The sequence below is a fragment of the Eleutherodactylus coqui genome, chromosome 2, assembly GCF_035609145.1.
Source record: "Eleutherodactylus coqui strain aEleCoq1 chromosome 2, aEleCoq1.hap1, whole genome shotgun sequence".
NCBI lineage: Eukaryota > Metazoa > Chordata > Amphibia > Anura > Eleutherodactylidae > Eleutherodactylus > Eleutherodactylus coqui.
Genome location: NC_089838.1, coordinates 243,300,887 through 243,321,580, shown reverse-complemented (window position 1 = coordinate 243,321,580; position 20,694 = coordinate 243,300,887). Strand labels below are relative to the sequence as shown.

General features: G+C 42.0%; 1 protein-coding gene across 1 annotated transcript in view; it reads right to left on the bottom strand.

The window, feature by feature from the left end:
* The window catches only part of FES (FES proto-oncogene, tyrosine kinase), a 99,099-nt gene that overhangs the window by 37,565 nt on the left and 40,840 nt on the right, over positions 1-20,694 (bottom strand). The window contains exons 5-11 of the mRNA XM_066592734.1: positions 18,250-18,433; positions 16,638-16,775; positions 15,240-15,359; positions 13,056-13,172; positions 10,449-10,635; positions 8,115-8,192; positions 238-447 (exon numbers count right to left, since the gene is read on the bottom strand). Coding sequence (XP_066448831.1) covers positions 238-447; positions 8,115-8,192; positions 10,449-10,635; positions 13,056-13,172; positions 15,240-15,359; positions 16,638-16,775; positions 18,250-18,433 — 1,034 coding nt within the window. The remainder of the gene's footprint in view (positions 1-237; positions 448-8,114; positions 8,193-10,448; positions 10,636-13,055; positions 13,173-15,239; positions 15,360-16,637; positions 16,776-18,249; positions 18,434-20,694) is intronic.

The window sequence follows — 20,694 nt, the reverse complement described above, 5'->3', positions numbered from 1 at the left end:
CACTACATGAAGGATTCATAAGGCAAAAGGCTCTCTATTCCCAGTCTGGCCAATTCCCCCCCCCCCCCACCCTACCCCCCATACTTGCACTTGAATGAGTCATGGACCAAAATTCTCTGGTCACACTATATAAGCTGGGTGAAAAAGTTAAAAGAATCCTTGTGAAATAACAGAAATTAGGAAATGTTCCGTGCCCTACAGTTTATGATCACATGTTGAGTAAACCTGGAAACTTACATCTATACACTGAATGATGAAATGTCTTGGCTGTGCGTCCCACAGTACGGACAGCACGTACTCTTGTTTCCCCTGACTCTCACGCACAAGGAAGTCACCATTGTTTGTTAACAAGCCTAGGACCTCGGTTCGTGGAATGGCACCATGATACCAGCTCTGTTGGCTGAGTGGCTTCTGGGCTTCTGGAACCAATGGTAAAAGAGGTGGTAGCTGTAGAACATGAACGACATGAAAACGTTATGATCCCCATCACCCCTTATTTATAGAGGAAGTAAACTTTTCATCTGTTAAGTTAATAGTACAAGTGAATAAAAGTAACTTTGCAAGTACTCTTATTACAGAAAAATGCTCCTTTCTCCACTTTTCAGCCACTTCTACTATTTATAGGAAACATTTGCTTGGCATTTGCAAACAAAATATTCTGTGCAAGCGCTGTAAGAAGAGGAACAGGTAGGGGGAAGAGGTGTCTTTGTTTTTGCATGCAAAAGAAATAGCATCTACAAATCTCATCAATAGCCTTCAGTCACCAGGTCCCGCATGTTCATGCAAATGTATGAAGATTTTACAATTACTACTCTGAAACACATCCAAAGATGAGAGCTATACGAGATAATCTGCTTGCTGGGCTAACCTCTCCTTGTTTTTTGATTAGATGTTACTCCTGAGAATTTCTGAATAATTTGTTAAACTCGAGGAACGTCCCTTCTAACAAAAAAAAAAAATTTTCTCATGAAAAACATTAATCTCACTCAATGAATAAAATTATGGACTAGCCATGAAGTCAGCAATATGGGAAATATTCCTTGTTGATCTAATACATCCAATTAAAGGGGTTGTCTCGAGGAAGCAGTGAATTTTTTTTTTTGCCCAGTCCCCCTAATTAAGCATACATTACTAAGCCCCCCTGTAAATGACTTTTCTAGCTAGTTTGTACTTACAGTTCCAGCGTTTCAGCAACTTATAAAAATTTTCCCAAGATGGCCGCCGGCTTTTTTCCCGTCGCTTGCTGTAGCCCGACGTGCGCGCTCCCGAGACGCTACCAGCTGTGTCTCCCTGACAACCAGACGCCCCGCAGCCGCCGACCGGACCCCTGGATTGAACGCGGCCGACCACGGCACACAGTCACCCACCGCCAGGCAGCAGGTAACCGGCGCTAGACACCTGACAACAGACGAAGGCCCCCCCGGCCCAGCGGCAGCCCCCCCCCCCCCCCCGGCCCATCACTTACCTGGGCGGCAGGACGGCAGGACGGCTTCTCGGGACAGCTGGGCGGCTCAAGTTTCTGCACCTTCCTCTAAGAGAGGATGGTACAGAATGGCCGCTCCAGCGCGCTCCCGAGAAGTGACAGCTCGTCTGCGCATGCGCAGAAGAGCTGTAGCGGCTAGCAGGCTGATACGGCTCGTGCTGAGAGCAGAAGACCGGACTGCGCAAGCGCGTCTAAAAAAGCAAGCTGCCAGCGAATTTAGACGGAATCATGGAGACGAGGACGCTAGCAACGGAGCAGGTAAGTGAATAACTTCTGTATGGCTCATATTTAATGCACGATGTATATTACAAAGTGCATTAATATGGCCATACAGAAGTGTATAACCCCACTTGATTTCGCGAGACAACCCCTTTAAGTCTCTTTCATACGGGCAACAGCAATGTCGCAGCGAGAAAATCTCAGCCGAGTTCTGTGCGATAGTGTGGCGCTTTCTCGTGGCTCTTTTGTAGCGCTCTTTTGCTAGAATTTTTATAGGGCTTGAAATAAAAGCTCTACCCCAAATATAAGCAATCGCTACATTTAAAGAAATACATTACCTAATAGGCGCTGTCCGGTCCGCCGCACTTCTCCTCTAGCAGTTCTGTGGCACTTATCTGTAGTCTTTAGCCAGCACTTCCTGATAAGAGGGTTCAAAATGGCTATGATTGGTTCATTAAACGCTGCAGTGATTGGTTCTCGAACGCCACGGCTCAGCCAATCAGAGCCAGCGCTTCCTGGAGGTGGGATTTGTGAACCCCCCTCAGCAGAAGTACTGACTGAAGACTACAAACATGTGTGCTAGAGCTTCAGGAGGAGAAGTGCAGCAGAGCTGACAGCGCCTGTTAGGTAATGTATTGTTTTTTAAAATTGCAGCTAGGGTTTATTTTAGGGACAAACAATAGGACTTCCTACAGCGTTTTCGAGTGATCCAACAGAAACGAAGGCTCCATAGAAAAACATGGCCTACAAAACATCATTACTGTGAAGGAAACCATTGGAAAGTATGGGCTTTACATACATGTGATTTGGAACAACTGTTGCATCACAAGGAAACTGCGCGGCCTAAGGCGCGTTTAGATGGAACGAATATCGTTCCAAAAATCGTTCAAATGATCGAAAGTGAACGATAATTGTTCAGTTTAAACATGAGCCAACGACTGAACGATGAAGGAGATTAGTGCGCTCTTCGTTCAGTTTGAACCATTATAAAAACCATCGCTGGAATGTGGCTTTTCGCTGCAGTTAAACACTAGCAATGTGAAACACTGAGAAGTGGATGAGAACGGCACAATGCTCAACGATGATCTGCCTGTCTAAACAGGCTGCCCTAGCACAAACGAGCTGATGACGCCACCAGCTCATTCGCTCGGGCAAACGAAAATCGTGATGTTTTCATTAGGCGTAAACGGAGCATTAGCTTATGAAAGGTGGGTTCACATTAGGCAGAGTTGTGTTACAGAAATCTGTAACGGCACAACTGCTGATAGACTCCCTTTAACTTATGTTTTGTCAGATTTGGACAAAACTACTAGTTTATAGTTTCTAAATGTAAATAAAAATACATGTAAATTATAAAAAACACAAAAAGTAATTAATTATAGTAGAAATCATTAAAAGAGGTTGTCCGAGTTATGAAAGGGCATCGCAATGAGCCCCCCACGGTGTAAAATAAAGCTAATGGTACTCATCTCTGTCCGCTTCTCCTCTATTTTATACTATGGGGACCATTGAGATGTCCTTTACATAGCTGGGACAACCGCTTTAAGTATTGCATTCACTTCACTGTCTTACAATAACCTTAAAGAAAAGATCCTTGTTATTATGACTTACATTAAATCGTTAATCTGCAAGCTATCATTTCTCAATGTATTTGCAACTTTTTCTGTTCTGATGTATTTTACCCCAAAATAATGTCCCATCTGTTGTAGGTTAAATTTAATAACCACTTGTGACAGAATTTAGAGCCATTAGTGGCATTTAATTCAGTTTATTAAAGTAGAGTGAAAAGTGTGAGTGGCATAATGCTAGGCCAGGCATTACACACATCTATGAATGCAATTTTTTAATTTTTTTTAAATGCTGAAAAATAAAAATCAAAATCTTTAAAGCAAGATGATAAGTGATACCGATGACCATTAGAGGGCAGTGTTGCTCTCCAGATCTATGGAATTCTGCGCTGTTGTTAAACTGTGTACTATTCGCAGTGTATAAATTTGTCTATTTGTACTAGATGGAAACTGACTTTGAATCCATCAGCCATTTGTACTGCGCAAGCTAAAAATCTATGTTATCTATTCATCCTGACAAGTTTATGCTCTTCTGTTCATCTGCCATTTCATCATAAAATACACTATCAACAAACAAAAGGCTAATCAGATATACAGGTCTTCTGGGCATTCAATCTACACAATACAGAAAACCAATGAGCCATTGGGCAATAGGTTAGCATTATTAACCACTTCTGCTTTCTAGTTTGTTAATCGAAAACCTTACAGGAAGGAGAAATTACAGTACAGGAGTTACAGAAATGAGGAAATTGCCTCGAGTGACATCGTAATTCAAGGATTGCCTAGAAACACTATACAAAAGACTTCCAAAAGTATAAATAGCATGAAGTCACATACTATGAAATATCAGGCAGATATCTTACATGCAGCTATGACAGAACAACAACATCCAATGAACACTATAAAACTACTACTACAAAGAAAACATGCAGAAAATGGTTAAAATTATTCAAGCATCTTGAAAAAGGTTTTTATAAGCCGAAACACATTGTATTTGTGGATTTTATAATAATGCAACTTTGAGTAAACCGCAGCATGGAAGCTGCAAGAAATTAGTGTCAGCCTGATTCTCTGTAAAATTGATTTCAGATTTGCCAAGACACCATGAACAATTGTCGGAGAGACAACCATTTGTCTGACAGCTGCTACCATCAGCTGCACTATACATATGAATGTCCGGCTCGGGGATCATTCGTGTGTTTATGGAGGTAAGCTACAGCCAGACAGCTCTGCTGCCGGCTTATCTCCCAGGCACCAATAGGATTGGTATTGAAATTCAACGTCCCCGATTCCTGAAATCATCTGTCAGGGGAAAGTTTAGCCATTACCATACACATTAGTGGGTTGTCTTGTTCTGCCTTTGCCGGGGGGTTCGGGAGACTGAAAGGGGTTGTCGCGCGCCAAAACATAAAATTTTTTTTTTGCACAGACCCCCAGTTAGTCCACAGTAATACCGCATCCATGTGTTATTTAAAAAAAATAAAAATTACCTGGATCCCCGTTCTGCAACTTTGAAGATTCTTCTTTCCAAGATGGCACCGCTGGTCTTCTCCCACGGTGCACCGCGGGTCTTCTCCCATGGTACACCGTGGATGTTCTTCTGCAGTCTGCGTTCCACTGCCGATTCCAGCCACCCCATTGGCTGATCAGCACCACGTGACAGAGGTGGAGCTACGCGATGACGTGGAGAAGAGGGAGGAGCCAGGACGCAGCTCGTGAGCCCGGACCATCCAGAAGAGGAATTGTCTCTGCGCAAGCGCGACTGATCCTGCGACCAGAGGAGAAGTTTGGTTGGCGCCATGGACACGGGGACGCCAGCACAGGGGGGGGGGGGGGGGACCCCCTGTAGGTAAGTAAATAACTTCTGTATGGCCAATATTTAATGCACGATGTATATTACAAAGTGCATTAATATGGCCATACAGAAGTGTTTAACCCCACTTGCTTTCGCGGGACAACCCCTTGAAGTATATTATGTATGGCGGCAATATGGATTTTTTATCAACAGATCTGTAAGCCTGCAGTGGCTTTAGGATAATAAGAAAGTTCACCTCTCATAAGGAAGAGGAGGGAGCAATTTTGTACTCAGCTAATGTAGTTTATACAGAAGGAGACCAATAAAAAAGGAAGAAAGGGTAAAACTACTGTCAGACCAAGAGGTTGCCACAGCAATGTAAATGTTCCTTGTGACCAGAAATGTTTGTATATTGCTTTATATGTTATTCAGCATATCAACTGACTCATAAAGCATTGTAGGCCATTTCCATGGGACTTAGTCACACTTGAGTACTCTCTTCAAATAAGTGGAGACTTCCTGGTCTCCCAGAAGTGCAGGCAAGTCCCTGGTCATCCCAACCTAACTCCATACCATCAAGCACTTCCTTCAGGTTAGGACATTGTGTGCCACAGCACTCTAGAGTGAGGCGTACAGCGCTCTAATGGAGCAAACAGAATTAAAGGGGTTATCCAGCCTTTAAAAACATTGACTGAATATTTTATCGTTGGGTGTCTGTTGCTCGTGATTCCTGATAATCAGTTGATTGAAGGGCCTGCAGTGCTGGAAGTAAGTAGGACAAGCCTGTAGTACTCAGAACGGCCACTATAAATAATGCAGTGTTCTAGGTACAAATAATGTCATGCTTAGATGCAACTATTAAAGCAGCAGTGCTTGCATGAGTGCCATGGCTGTTCAATCAGCTGATTGATAGGGATCCCAAGTGGTGGACCCCAACTGAACATATACTGATGGCCTATCCTGAGGATAACCCATCAATTTTTAAAGGCTGGATATCCTCTTTTACTATGGACCCATTCTAAGACCCTAAAACACTTTGTGGGTCAGGTCAGTGATCTGTATGTATTTCGTGGTCTGTTCTGGGCCCTAAACATGTTTTTGGGGTCTGCATTAATTCTAGTTTGAGTCTGTGTTCATTTAAAGATCAATATTTATTTTAAGGTTTGGTCTGGAGTCATTAAAGTATGATTTTGTGGGTCAAACGTTTTTGGAGTCTGAATTTATTTTGGGGTCTTCTATGGGATCTGAATTCATTGTGAGGTTGCACTGCTTACTCAAAGGCTCTAGACTTATGTGACATATGTAAATGGGCAGAGCATACGTTATAAAAACTATGCACGCAGGTCATCATACCACTTCTCTCACTGATGTCACTATATAAATACTGCAATTATGTATATATGTTTATTAGGTGTGTAATTGGTATCTCTATAAAATTTGTACTGGGAATAAATAATGACAGCTCTCAGGGAATTAGGCACAATGAAAGCTGTCTACCTTAACCCTTTGCAATCCATTTTTGGATTCAGGGTTTCCTAGGGGGCTTTCTCTTTCTGCCATTATACAATGGTGCCATCTGCTGGCTAGAGCCAGTAATGCGGTATATGACATGCCGGAAAGGGCCCCGACAACAGAGCAGCCAGTAATTTACAGTAAGAATACCCTGCCGGACGTCCTCTGACATCGGAGCTGTACAGCCTTCAATCAGAATGTCTTTAGACGCAAGACAGTGGATTGTAAAGGGTTAATAGAAGGCCTTGTTATTCACTGACTGTCCAGCACTCAACCAACTGTTCATTTCTATTGCCCACATCAATGGCTCACCTTTCTCCTTATGGTCAGAGGACCATATAACACGGACCATCATGAGAGCCAACTAGCGAACTGCCTTTTACATAATAGAAAGCAGCGATTTATGATGCAAATAGAGTTTGAATCACTGCAGCATATACTGTATTAGTATGTAAGATATGGTTTATATTGTCTAACATATGCGCAACATTTATGTAATCCTGGAAAACCCCTTGGATCATGATGGTCACCAAAAATGAAAACAGATGTGAAAATAAGTGAAATAATGTGAAATCCCTAGTGTAGCTCTTGATCGGATTGGGGAAATAGCTGTTTGCGTGTAATAGTCTATTACTTAGCCAGTTGCTCGGCAGCTGTGTATGTAATGTGCAGATGAGTGCATGAATATGAGGAACCTTGTATCATCCACTGAAATTTCCTATCCACGTAAGCCTAGCTTTAGGCATATGAATTCATAAAACACTACAAAGTACACATTTTAGGTTATGGTTATTATTGTTGTAATATAAATATACTGAGGCTCCTTCACACACTTTATTTTTTCAGCGCTTTTAAATGTTTATAGAAAGCGCCATGAATTTCAAGTGGGTTTCATATCTTTTGTTTTTTTATAAGAACTTTTCATTTATTGGCAAGTTATCACTGAATTCACACTGCCCGGGTCAGGAATGCCCATGGTGTTATTCTGAAATAAGAATAAACACACTTTAAAGTCTGACTTGGAACAGAGCTCTCAAGTCAAACAGGAGGGTCGCGCAGACTTCTCCCCGCCCTGATCATGTAGATTGACAGCTCTTTCCCTGCTTGTGCATTGGGAGTGATCTGACAGTCAACATGCTGCGGGCGGGTAGAAGCTGACACGGCTCACCTCATTAACTAGATTCTGATGGTCTAGATCAGGGGTCCCCAACTCCAGTCCTCAGGGACCACCAACAGGTCATGTTTTCAGAATATCCTATAGTAAGAACACCTGTGGCAATGTCTGAGGCACTGACAATAATTACATCACCTGTGCAAGACTGAGGAAATCCTGAAAACATGACCTGTTGGCAGTCCCTGAGGACTGGAGTTGGGGAACACTGGTCTAGATGACTGGGTTAAAACATATAGAAAAGGTCAAGTCTTGTGGGTTGTTCCCGATATGCTCTGCTTAACACCTATCAAAAGAAGTCCAACGAAATATGTTATTTGTTAAACCTATCATTCATAATTGCAAAAAAACTCAAATATTACTCACTGTAATTTTTGGCCGAAAAATCCCAGAAATGTGATTCTTTATGTTTTCCAAAGTTTGATTTATACCACTCTCCCTGTCCTATAAGAAAATCAAACAATGTGTTGCTTACATCCAACAATGTATCCTTCCGTCATGTCAATTAACAAACATTAATCACATTGCAATTTATCAAGATCTCTAAATAACAGGGAGGGTTCAAGAATCAGTCACAGATTACTACAATGTTATTAATGGAATCACATTGTTCAGCCATGACCGTCTTCTGATAACAGCATGCAGGGCTGCCAGGGTTTTGTAGTTGTCCTGTAGCATTCTATAGAATCCATACTACAATTGTTTCATATAACAGCTTGTGTCAACTAACTAGTGTGCAAAGTATCCAAACCTTTAATGTAGCGCTCCCAAACATTATATTTTATGGCTGGATTCACATGTTTTGCGGCTATGATGCCTTTTTTGCCACAATTTTCCAAAATTGTAGAATAACGATAGCAAAAAATTACGATATGTGAATCAAACCTTAGGGTGAATTCACACATTGCGGGTTTGCTGCAGAATGGCAGATGCGGGTTACATGTTGAAATTCCACAACAATCTATAGTACAATGTAAGTGAATGAGGTTTAAAGCTCTATTTAGACAGCACGAATGTTTGGCAAACAATGCCCGACACTCATCCCTGTGTGTCCGTGCTCCCGTGCTGTTGCACGGGAGCTAGTATCGCTGGCTCGCTCACAGTGTGGCCAGCAGGGAGGCGGGGAGGCTGGAGGAGATTTCTCTCCTCATGCTCCCTCCCCTTTCCATTGACTTAACATAGTGGCTGTTCAGTACTGAACGGCTGCTATTTACACCGAGCGATCATCGTTCAGCTCATCGTCCATCTTTTATGCAGCATAAACGATGGACGATGAGCAGATCGCTGATGGCTCAGTGTAAATAGCAGCCGTTCAGTACTGAACAGCCGCTATGTTAAGTCAATGGAGAGGCGCGGGGGAGAGTGGGGAGAGTGAAATCTCCTCCAGCCTCCCGGCTGTGAGCCAGCAATACTAGCTCCTGTGCAGCAGCACCAGAGCTAGTATGGGCAGCGACGAGTGTCGGTCCTCGTTTGGCCGACATTCATCCCGTCTAAATGGAGCTCTAGTAAATCCCATTCACTTACAGTAGAAAAACAATCTGCAGTGGAAGGAGTCATGCTGTGGATTTTGAAATATGTCATGGATTTCCATGACAGAATTAATTTATGGGAACGCAGTGAGTGAATTCTGCACTGGAACCTGCACCAAAATCCACATGCAGTTTTTAGTGTGGATTTCGGAGCAGATTTTCTTTGCAATGTGTGAATATACCCATAGGCCAGTTTCACACATCCTAGAATCTCACATGAATATGAACCCCATTCTTTGCAGAGTGCAGAAAACAGTTCACGAAACGTTCTCTCTCTCTCCGTGTGCTCTCGCATAGCCCCGCCGACTGTTTTCAATGGGGCCAGTAGCAGCATCGTGCCCCGTGCTAGGTGCACTCGATAGGAGGTCTCCCATTGAAAATGGAAGAAACTCAGTGATCCTCCGCCGTGGCTGCCAGAAATTATGTGAGGCTGTTTTGGCATGAAAATGACTCACATCCGCAGGGAATTCACATGGTGGGGATCGCAATATTGAGGGCAGGATTTATGGCCCCATATCACGCTCGCCAGTGTGAAGTCAGCCTTAGGGCTTCTTCACATGGGTGCTGAGATTTTCGTTCGCCAGGGGGAATATTGCATGAACGAGAGGCAGCCGCGGCCACATCTCCTGTTTTAATGCCCATACAGACAGCCGGGTATGGCGTGTATACACCACAGCCTAGAATACTGTCGGGCGGGGGAGAGAGTTTAGCTCTGCTAAACTCCCTCCCCCTCTCCGTCCCTTGCTGCCTGCCGGCAAAGGTAAGGGAGGGACGGGAAGGGAGCTAGTGTGTTAAACTCCCGCCCCTCTCCACCCCCTGACGCTAAGGGGAGGAAGCGGGGCAAGTCAGGAGCTTAGCAGGTCTTAGTAGAAGTTCTAGATATCCTTGCACACAGAGGGGTGTTGATTTGTACCTTGTACAGTTTTAAATTTGTTAAAGGTCAGCAATATTGGGATTCAAAAAAGTAATCTATGCACATGCTGGAGAAGCAAGCCCATCCACATCTATGGAATGTATTCCTCAGTCGATCTGCTATAAGTGAGCATACAGTACTCGTAAGGGGCTATTCCACGAGTGCCATCAGCTGCTGATAGGGCTCACATATTGCAGATAACTGCTGGACTATCCCAGGAAATTGTTATCTAATTGTTTTATCAAATGGAAAACTCACAATAGAGCAAATAGATTGTCCATCATCCTGGAGCTGGAGTGCAGGAGGAGGATCTCTGGTGCCAAGTTCATTTATCTTCTTTTTCAGCAACTCTCTCTGACCCTGCAGCTTGATCTTGCTACACAAGGACATGTCATGCTGCAGAATGGCATCCTGGAGAGACTGACATCTGGCAAGGAGACTAATTCTGTAGTGGATAAATAAAAGATAAAACAGATATTTCTTATTACTGTTACCATTTATGTTATTCGTATGAATGTGGACAGGCTATAGCTGAGCAGCCTATCAAACAACATTACGTTATGCTGGGTTTCCATAGGACACAACTGGGGAGATTCTTCACTTTTAGAAGCCGCATCGCAGTAACGTGACAATTTGCAGTAAAAATGATGTGGTTTTCAGAATGCATTTTTGAATGAAGATTGGTTAGCCAGTAGAACAAAAAAAGGGCAATAACATTGTGAGTAAAATGAACATGCACATCAAAAATGCTGCAAAAGCCATATGGAAATACAGTAAACCGCGATACCATCACCTTGTGGAAAGATATCCTTGAAAATGACCAGGGTCATAATAGCTACAAGTTTGATAGGCAGATTCCCACTATGGGAGTCAACAGTGAGCCAATCATTACTCTCATAGGTGTAACTACCAGGATAGCAGGCATAACCGCTGCTAGTGGATTCAGCTTTGGGGCCCATCTCCACTCAGAGGTGCAGTTATGGACCATGGAAAGCTGAAAGCGGATCACAAGGAGACCAAGCACATGACATTTAACTTGTTATATCATCTTGAGACATTAAAGGCTATGGACACCTTTGGGGATGGATTTTTTTCAACTTAGTTGCATATATTTTAGGCTGAGAATAATTTTTGCAATAGGTTTTCATTGAAGATTTTTGCTTCAGTTGGCTTCTGCAGCTTCTGCATTTACTGTATATAGAAACTGCAGTCCAAGTCTCAATAGGAGTGAGGCCGCACTGAGGGTTTGGTTTGCAGCCCTTCTATCTCTTCTCTTTTGCACATATTATCAGTTAATTTATGACCACAAAGATAAATTTAGTTGTGGTCAAAAATTACCTCATAAGAACCTGCAGGATAGGAAAGATAAAGGCTCTTCCAGCACACTGAGGCCCCCGTCCACGGACGTGATTTCACCGACGGTAAATCGCCGGTGAATCACGCTGTCTAAAGTTTTCCATAGTGTTGCTATGGAAAACGCCGGCCCCGTGTCCACGAGCAGAGAATCACTGCGATGCTCCGCTCGCGGCCAGCAATTCGCAGCATGCTGCGAATTGCCGCAATTCTCTGTCAGATACGCTGACTGACGGAGATCTGTCTGCCGGCTCCTGCTCCGGGGTGGTGGCTCCTGCTGCTGAGATTCGCCGCAGGACTTCGCAAAGCCCGTGGACAAGGGGACCTGAGGGATCTCCTACTGAGGCTTGGGTTGCAATGCTTATATACAGCGATAAATGGGAGCTACAGAAGATAAAAAGTGCAAAATGCTTAATGAAACCCCCTATTGGAAAAATGACTGTCAGCCCAAAATACATGTATTTAAGTGAAAAATAAATTTTTACCTTAAAGAGTCCATAGCCTTTAAAGGCGCATTTACACGCAAAACAAACTTTCAAAGGAATGAAAGACTGACATTTTGCATAAAGTGCTAATGGACACTAATACCCATTAGCACTTTATTAGCTTCATTTGCATGTAAATGAGCCTCCAGGAGCTGCTTGCAAAGCACAGCATGTGGTCTGAGCTCTGTAATCAGCTCCCTTGTTCTCGCATGGGCTGTCAGCTGAATACAATGTAATCAGCTGCTCCCATGCAGAACACCCTGTGCTATCTACTCTCTGGCTGAACAATGGATTTTAAGCTCACCTTAAAATCATCGTTCAACCAAAGAGCGAACGATGGTAGCATTTACACACAATGATTATCGTTCATATGCCATTGTCTGAACAAATTTTTAGCGATAATCGTTGTGTGTAAATGGAGCTTTTACTGCGACATCCTTTTGATGTGATAGCACTTCTTTGCAGAACTTATCCTACTCTGCACGTTATATTAGGTAGTTACTGAACATGATTGTTCCAAAAGTATGGCAGACAGATACAGTCAATCAATTGTGAGCTGCTGCCTGAACCACAGAGCACTGAGAATTCCAGAGAGACTAGGGAAATCTGTTGTATGCATAAAATGAAGACCAGCTAAAAGATATACTCTCTCGAAGATCAACAAGGCAATTTCCTCAATAACCATGGCATGATTTCATAACCAGATCTGCCTGAGGCTCTCTTCACCTCTGCATCATGGCTTCCGTTTGCAACGAAAAGCAAAATGCATTGTCAAATATATCATATAATAGACACCAATGGTGCCTGACAGACTCCATTGGTTTAGACTTATAATGGAGTCTGCTAAGTCCTGCCAAGTTTTGTGACATTTTGCCAGGAAAACTAGCGCAATTTTTTTCCATCAAGATATGACAGAATCGGCAACAAAATCTGCGCGAAGAAACAAGCAATGGAAAGCAGCTGAAGGAGCCTCCAATACAAATGTGAGTACAGCTTTACAATATTGTTTGCAAGACTTAAGACTTACTGGTCTGCTCTACTTCTTTCTTCACTTGCAATTTCAGTTTTTAGCTGTTTCACAGCTTCTTGTTTAATGTTGACTGTATCTGTGACCACTTCAAGTTCCTCTTCAACTGAAGTCAACCTATAAGAAAACAATATACATACATGGATATTCTACGTGTTCTATTGCATATAAAAAACGATGAGTGCTATAAAGAGTTGTAAGAGTCTATGTAAAACGTATGTGATATAGTAGGACACCAGCAGTAGGTTTAACCCCTTGAGTGGCACACCCGGAAATTTTCCGGGAGGAGCTCCACTGCTCATAGCGACATAGCCCGGAAGATTTCCGGCTATGTATCACTATGGGAGCTGCAGAGCACAATGCCACAAGCTGTGACAGTGTGCTCTGCCTGCACAGACCCACAGAGAACAAAGCAAGGGCTTTGAAAAACCAGCAGAAGATATTGCCGATATGCCGGCAATCTCCTGCTTTGTTTACAGGTTGCCATAGAGACCATTGGCTTGTCAGAAGCAAGCCGATGGTCTCTGTGGCAGGGAGAGCTTGGTGCTTGGCTGTCAGAGGACAGCTAGGTACCTGCTCTTACAGCAGAGATCAGAGAAAACCTCCGATCTCTGCTGTGTTAACCCTTTACATGCGGCAGTCTATGTGACTGCAGCATGTAAAGGGCTGTCACTGCAGCATGTAAAGGGCTGTCACCATCGGACCCCCGGAATGTGATCAGGGGGTCCTGATGGGTCCCTGTGGAAGTCCCCTAAAGGGTCAAAAAAAAAAAAAAAAGTTACAAAATTATAAAAAAAACAATAAAAACACTTGTCTCCCTTTACTTTGTAAAAAAATCAAAAATTCAATCACACATGTGGTATCCATGCGTCGTAATGACCCAGAGAAGGAAGTTAATACATTAAACCCCTTAATGACATGGCCCCTTTTTTTGTTTTTTTCCTCTCCCTTGTTTAAAAAAAATCACAACTTGTCCCGCAAAAAACAAGCCCTTATATGGCCATGTCAATGGAAAAATGAAAAAGTTATGGCTCTTGAGACGCAACTGCAAAATTAGTTGAAATTCAATGATTAGACCATTTTAAAAAACCTGCCCTGGTGGGCACGACAGGGTGGTAGGAAACCCGCCACTCAAGGGGTTAAACACTAGTGTTCTGTCAAAGTAATACAATACAGAGAATAGTACAGATGGAAACAGTAGCAGTTGCCTTGCAAAGCAAAGTTCCAACAATGTTGTTGTATCAGTTATACGGACACATCAACAGTCCAAACGATATCATGGCATTGCTAACAATTCTAACACATTACATTTTGTTAATGGTAATGTATCATGCATTTTACATTGCATGTGCTATATAGTGCCAATACATCCTGACAAAGTATAATCACTTTAAAAGGCCCTGTGATTGGACTCTAAGAGATTGGGGAGAATTAATCTTATGCTCTTGCATACCAGAATCAGTATACAATTCAACAATACATTTTGTTGATTGGGCAGATATAATATTATATTACATGGCTACAACATAATATAACATGGACTGGGCTGATATAACATTATGTAACATGATATATCATAAACTAGACAGATATGACATGACTATATAGAATTTTCATTTTAGTCACACAGAAACATTTAGTGGATTGTTGTAACTTAAAGGGGTTGTCTAGTTACCGGACAGAATCCCTTTAGCAGGGCCCAATGTAGTAAAATAATAAACTGAGCAGTACTTACCTCTCCACTGCTGCCAATATGCAGCCCTGCTCTGGTCCTGGCATTTGTTTTGACAGCAGACGTGGCAGGAAGTCACTTGACCACTGTAGCCAATCAGAGGCTGCAGAGTCACCGCTCACTCTCCTGGCACCGGAGCTCACATCCTGAGTGCCATGATACCAGGAGTCGTGAAACGTTATGCTAAAGCCTCTGATTGGCTGCAGTGGTCACCTAACTTCCTGTGATGTCAGCTGTCACAACAAACACTGGGACCAGAGCTAGGTGCAGCGTTGGATCCTGGTGGTGACTGCTCAGTTTATTATTTTACTACAGGGGGCCCTATTAAAGGGATGTTGTCCAGTAACCATTGTAAGCTCACATCCTTGTACGCACAAAGAAACAATGTGGTACATGGATATACATCCTGAAACAAATCCTGACACACTGACACAAAACCCACCCATACATACGTATGCTGAACATTTTCTATGGTCAAATCATTTAGCTGAAGTTCCTCTTCCTCCAGGTTGTCAGTCTCCTCTAGTAAACTTGTATCAAAGGTTACTGTGGGCGGTAGGCTTCCTGGTGACCTGTTTAACAACATATTATATGATCATTTAAGACATGTCTTCCATTCAAAACCTTCACCCTAGAAGGAGTTACAGAAGGTTATGCTTCTAAATGGGTTTCCTTTTCTATAAATCCCACTTTAATTGTTCTTTATCAATCTCCACCCTAGTATTAGATAAACCATAATGCTTAGCACGAAGAAATATTCCAGTCATAACAAGTAACAGAATATCATGAGGATATGCCAACACTTGCTTATTGGTAAAATTAAAGCAAAGGGCCATAAATGAAAGTGGTACTATGCAAAAAACTGCAACTCCCCCAACTTCAGTAAGCTGCAGTACTGGGTACAGCCACACATATTGATGAGTCGCTGTGACTATATAAACACTGACGGATCTTGCACAGAGAGGCTTTGTTTTCCTGTTCAATGGTGATCTAAGGTGTTGTACTCCTGCCTATCATACATTGATGCCCTATGCTAAGGGTAGACCATCAATGTATATTACCAGAAAAACCCTTTAAATGGAGTCCATTATATTGAAAATGCAGTCTATTGAGCAGGCAGCATGTTTTAGAGCAAAATAAGCTGAGCAGATTGATATAGATGTTTGTGGGAAAAGATTCAGCCTAACTTGTACTTTATTCATTTAAACATCTGCTGATTTTGGCCCCAGGAGTCCAGTGGGCGGTCCTACCCAGGCCTGAGCATTAATAGGTATGTTCATAAAGGGAAGGGTGTCAATCACTGATAGGACCGCCCACTGGACTCCTAAACCCAGAATGAGCAGAGGTTCCAATGAGTAAATTACCAGTTAGACTGAATCTTCCCACACAAAACATGTATATAAATCTGCTCAACTCCTCTTGCTGTATAATAAGATACTCACAGATCTTTAACATCACACGTTCTCATTAAGATCCTGGCTTTTACCATTTCATCTAAATAACAACACTGTAAAGAGTATTTCCACCAATCCATAAATATACATGGATGCAATCAACAGTAAATAACCACACCCCAGAATACATTAATTTACAAGCAGCTTGTCATCCAGTTAAATATAAGCAAGACTGTCTATTCGCTAACAGCTTGCAGAGATCTTAAAGATGACAAGGAGGAGAAACGGAAAACAAACAATTTGCATACATTTCCACTAAACAATGATTAAGTTTTATTTACAGAAAACCGGAAAAGCCTGTTAATGAGCAGGGTAGTAATTGACTTTACTGCTAGTGCAATCTACAGATCATAATAACAGGTTCCATGACAGTATATTATAACGCCGGTTATTTACCTGTTCATCTGGATGAAGTATTCATACTCCCTGCTTGGATTGATGTTCATTATTGCATTTTGTATTTCCTGATGAACAGCTGCTATTTCTTCTTGTACAAGACTTGTGATTTTGTGGTATTCTTGCAAGATGTCTTTGCTAAAGACCAAAAGAAGAAGACAAAGACACTCACACTTCTGATAACCTATATAGACAGGTATATTAGTTTCTGCCCTATGGCCCTTCTTCAGACCCTCTTAGGAAGCTTTCACATAGGAAAGAATTTGGCCGCAGGATGCGGAAATATGACCCTAAATCAGCACGGCTGCATGTGGATTTTGAGGGAGAATTGCCAGCAGAATTAACCCTTTCCAATCCACTGTCTGACGTCTGAAGACATTATGATTTAAGGCTGTACAACTCCAATGTTGAAAGACGTCCGTCGGGGTTCTCTTACTGTATATTGCCAGCCTCTCGGCTATCAGAGCCTATCCACCGTGTCACCTCATGCAGTATTGGCTTTAGCCAGCATATAGCGTCGTTATATAACAGCAGAAAAAGAGTAAGCCCCCTAAGAAAACCAGGATACAAATTGGTATTAGAAAGGGTTAAACCACTTTAAATTGCGCACTAAAATCTGCAGGGAGCCGTGGGAATTTTGGTGCAGATTTTTCTGCATGTTGCGGTGCAGTCTGTGGCAAAGTTTTGCTTATGTGAAAATACCCTTAAATGATTTAGGATCTCAAGAGCAAAAGTTGTTATTCTATGAAGAGCAACCACATTGATTTTTAGATGAGACCTGAGAGCTCACCATGCCCTTAAAGGATTGCTATCGGCATTTTATTTTGCTTGATTTAAAGTAAAAAAAATAAAATTTTCTCCTCCGCTTCTATCATAGAATCCTAGAATGGTAGAGTTGGAAGGGACCTCCAGGGCCATCGGGTCCAACCCCCTGCTCAGTGCAGGATTCACTAAATCATCCCAGACAGATATTTGTCCAGTCTTTGTTTGAACACTTCCATTGAAGGAAAACTCATCACCTGCCGTGGCAACCTGTTCCACTCATTCATCACCCTCATTGTCTAATATCTAATCTATGTCTCCTCCCTTTTAGTTTCATCCCATTGCTTCTAGTCTTTCCTTGTACAAATAAGAATAGGGCTGATCCCTCTGCACTGTGACAGCCTTTCAGATATTTGTATCACTGTGTAAAACACCTTGTACAGGTCCAACAACTGGTCCAAGACCAGATCATAGAAAGTCAAAGTTTCATGGGCAAAGGATTTCTGCTACATAAAGTTGGGTGGTGGACTCCCGAGTTAACATCAGGTCAAATATACGTTTTTTTATGTAAAACTTTTTCTTTCCAAGACTTCTCTTTGATATCATCTGCTATGTTCCATTTCAACAATATTCTCTACAGGGGGCCTAATTTGTAGGCCCATTCACATGTACTGCCTCTGACAAAACAGTTCTGAAGTAGTCTTAAGAAAAACTCACCAAAGCACACTGTCAATTTACTACAGAGGAAAAATATCAAGTTGAAAACCCACATTATACAGAAAGAGCAGACAAAATCACACAAGTTATCCTAGCTAGGACATCAGGAAGTTTTGACTTAGTTTCTACTCACAGGATGGACACCATCTTCTCCTGGAGAGTCTGCATGGACTCATGTAAGTTGGGCAGGCTGAGACTGTAGTGCTGCTCCTGGTGCAGCTTAGCAGATCGGATAGCCAAGATGTACTGGTTGTGGAGTGTTTGGAGTTTCCAAGTGTTCTTCACATACTTTTCTTTGGTTCTGTCTCGATCTCTGTCTGGAAAAGACACAGAAATGCAAAGTTTAGGATAACCAGCAAGATAAAGCATAACACAAATGAAGACGTCTGCATTTCTCTGAACCGTAAGGGTGCCTACCCACTTGCGATTTTTTTTCCTGTGATGTTTTGCGTTTTTTCTCAAGAGCAATTAGTATAGAATGTGTTCTTGTCCATCTGGGTTTTTTTTTCCGTTTCGTGGGGTTTTTTCACATAGGAACTGTCAGTTGCATATGTCTCCTTATTTTTCTCTTAATGCACCCATGATTATCAATGGAGGGCTGCAAAAAACGTCACGAAAAACACGCAAAAAACGCGCGAAAACGCCGCGTTTTTCATGCGCGAAAATCGGCAACGCAAGTGGGTAGGCGCCCTAAAGTGGAAGAATTCTTACCTCTCACACTTTGAAGGGACATCAAAGGTTTCAGATTGTTTTTAATAGGTCTACTAACTACCCTCGGGTTTTAGCACTATTACATTGCAATCACTAAAATGTAACCTTTATTATTTTAAATGAAACCACCCAATAACCGAAAAATCTCAATTAAAATGAGGGCCCACATGAAAAGCCTAATCTGTCTCATCCTAGCATGACATCCATCTAAGAGATAACCATTTTTAATTCCAATCACAATATGCCATACAATGAAGTGGAACAGGTTACCGTAAATGATAAATTAACTTATTCTCTCTTATCTAGTGCCTGTGTTATATTTAGAGCCATGAAGCAGAATGGACAATCTTGTGTAAACAACATAGAATCAGTCTGTCTGTTCCATTCATTTCCTCTGCTCTGGAGGAAGCTAATGTATAGTATGGCAATATAGTAGGTGCCATTTGAGATAAGGGAGGGGCTGCAGATTACTGTATCCTGTATGTGCTATGGAGAGATGTGGTAGTCTGGCCATTACATTATTGGTCACCCTAGTAAACACAATATTAGTTAGCAGATTTTATTGTTATGTTACTGTCTCAATAAAATTTCAGTCCTGAATTAAAGCATACCAGAGGTTTCAACAAGTTTTTAAAAATATAACCGGTTCTCCTTATTCTCTCATTTGCTGCTTTTTATACACCGTTTCAAGTTTTTAAGTTCTGATTTTTAGGTGGTCCTCCCAATTTTTCTGCGGTCCTGATATCTGCATTCCACTTTTAGGCAGAGGGCACGTCATAAGCCTACCATTCTGCCAGCAGTTCACTATCCTGTACTTCTTTGCCATCTCTTCTCATGCTGCATTGTTTTATCTCTGGTCTAATTAGCAGGACAGCAGTATCTGAATGCCTGCTCCTCTACTTTTCCAGGATGACTGTATGTGTGTGTCAGGCATTCAGAGACATTCCGGCCAAATGGTTAGTAATCCCAATATGACGTGCACAAAAACAAACACATGCATGTATTGAAACAGCAGGAGAGACTATGGAGATTGCAGACCCTGTGTAAACAAATCTGTCAGCCTGTGAGTGAAGGATTGAGCCTGTGAACACAGCTCCTCCTCCACGTCCCAGCTTCCCAGTAACTACAGAAGCTCAGTGCCAAACAACAGGCAGTGGATTGCAGAGGAGCTGAATGGGAGACCCCCAGTGGTAGCCACTTTGAACGTGATTTACAGTGGTAAAACAACAGCATTTTTAATATAAGTATATTAGAAGATTGGTAAGACACACACAAACTGCTACACGAGCATAAGTTGCTGGAATGCTCATGTATGCATTTATACCTGATGATTGTTGTGCAAATCATATGATCTCACAATTTTTCACACAATAATTGTGCGATGTATAAGGACACTTAGAGTCAAAATGAATTGTACAATGGATAGGGATTTTGAGGAACAAACTACTACAATAATTTGGTGAATAATAGGCTTAAATAAAGCAAATCAACTGGAAGTTATTAAATGGGTCACAAAGAAAGTAGAACAAGTATAAAGAAAAAAAACACATTGTAAAACAAAGCAGAGAAGAAGGGAAAACTTTAGGGAATAGGAAGGAAAAAGTGAACAACACCGTTAAAAAAATAATAATAATAGAAGATAAAGAATATGATGCCAATGAACATATCTTATCCTCCAATGTAGTTTATTTGGCAGATGTAATGTATGCAGAACCTGCAGGAAACTCAAAGCAAGGAAGAATGAACATATACAATGGTCACATAGTATATCCTTGCATTTTCCTATTCATCATCACAGGGACCTGACAGGTCTCTAATATACGAGTAGAACAGTGTTGGAACAAGGTCGGAAAGATGGAGGCAGAAT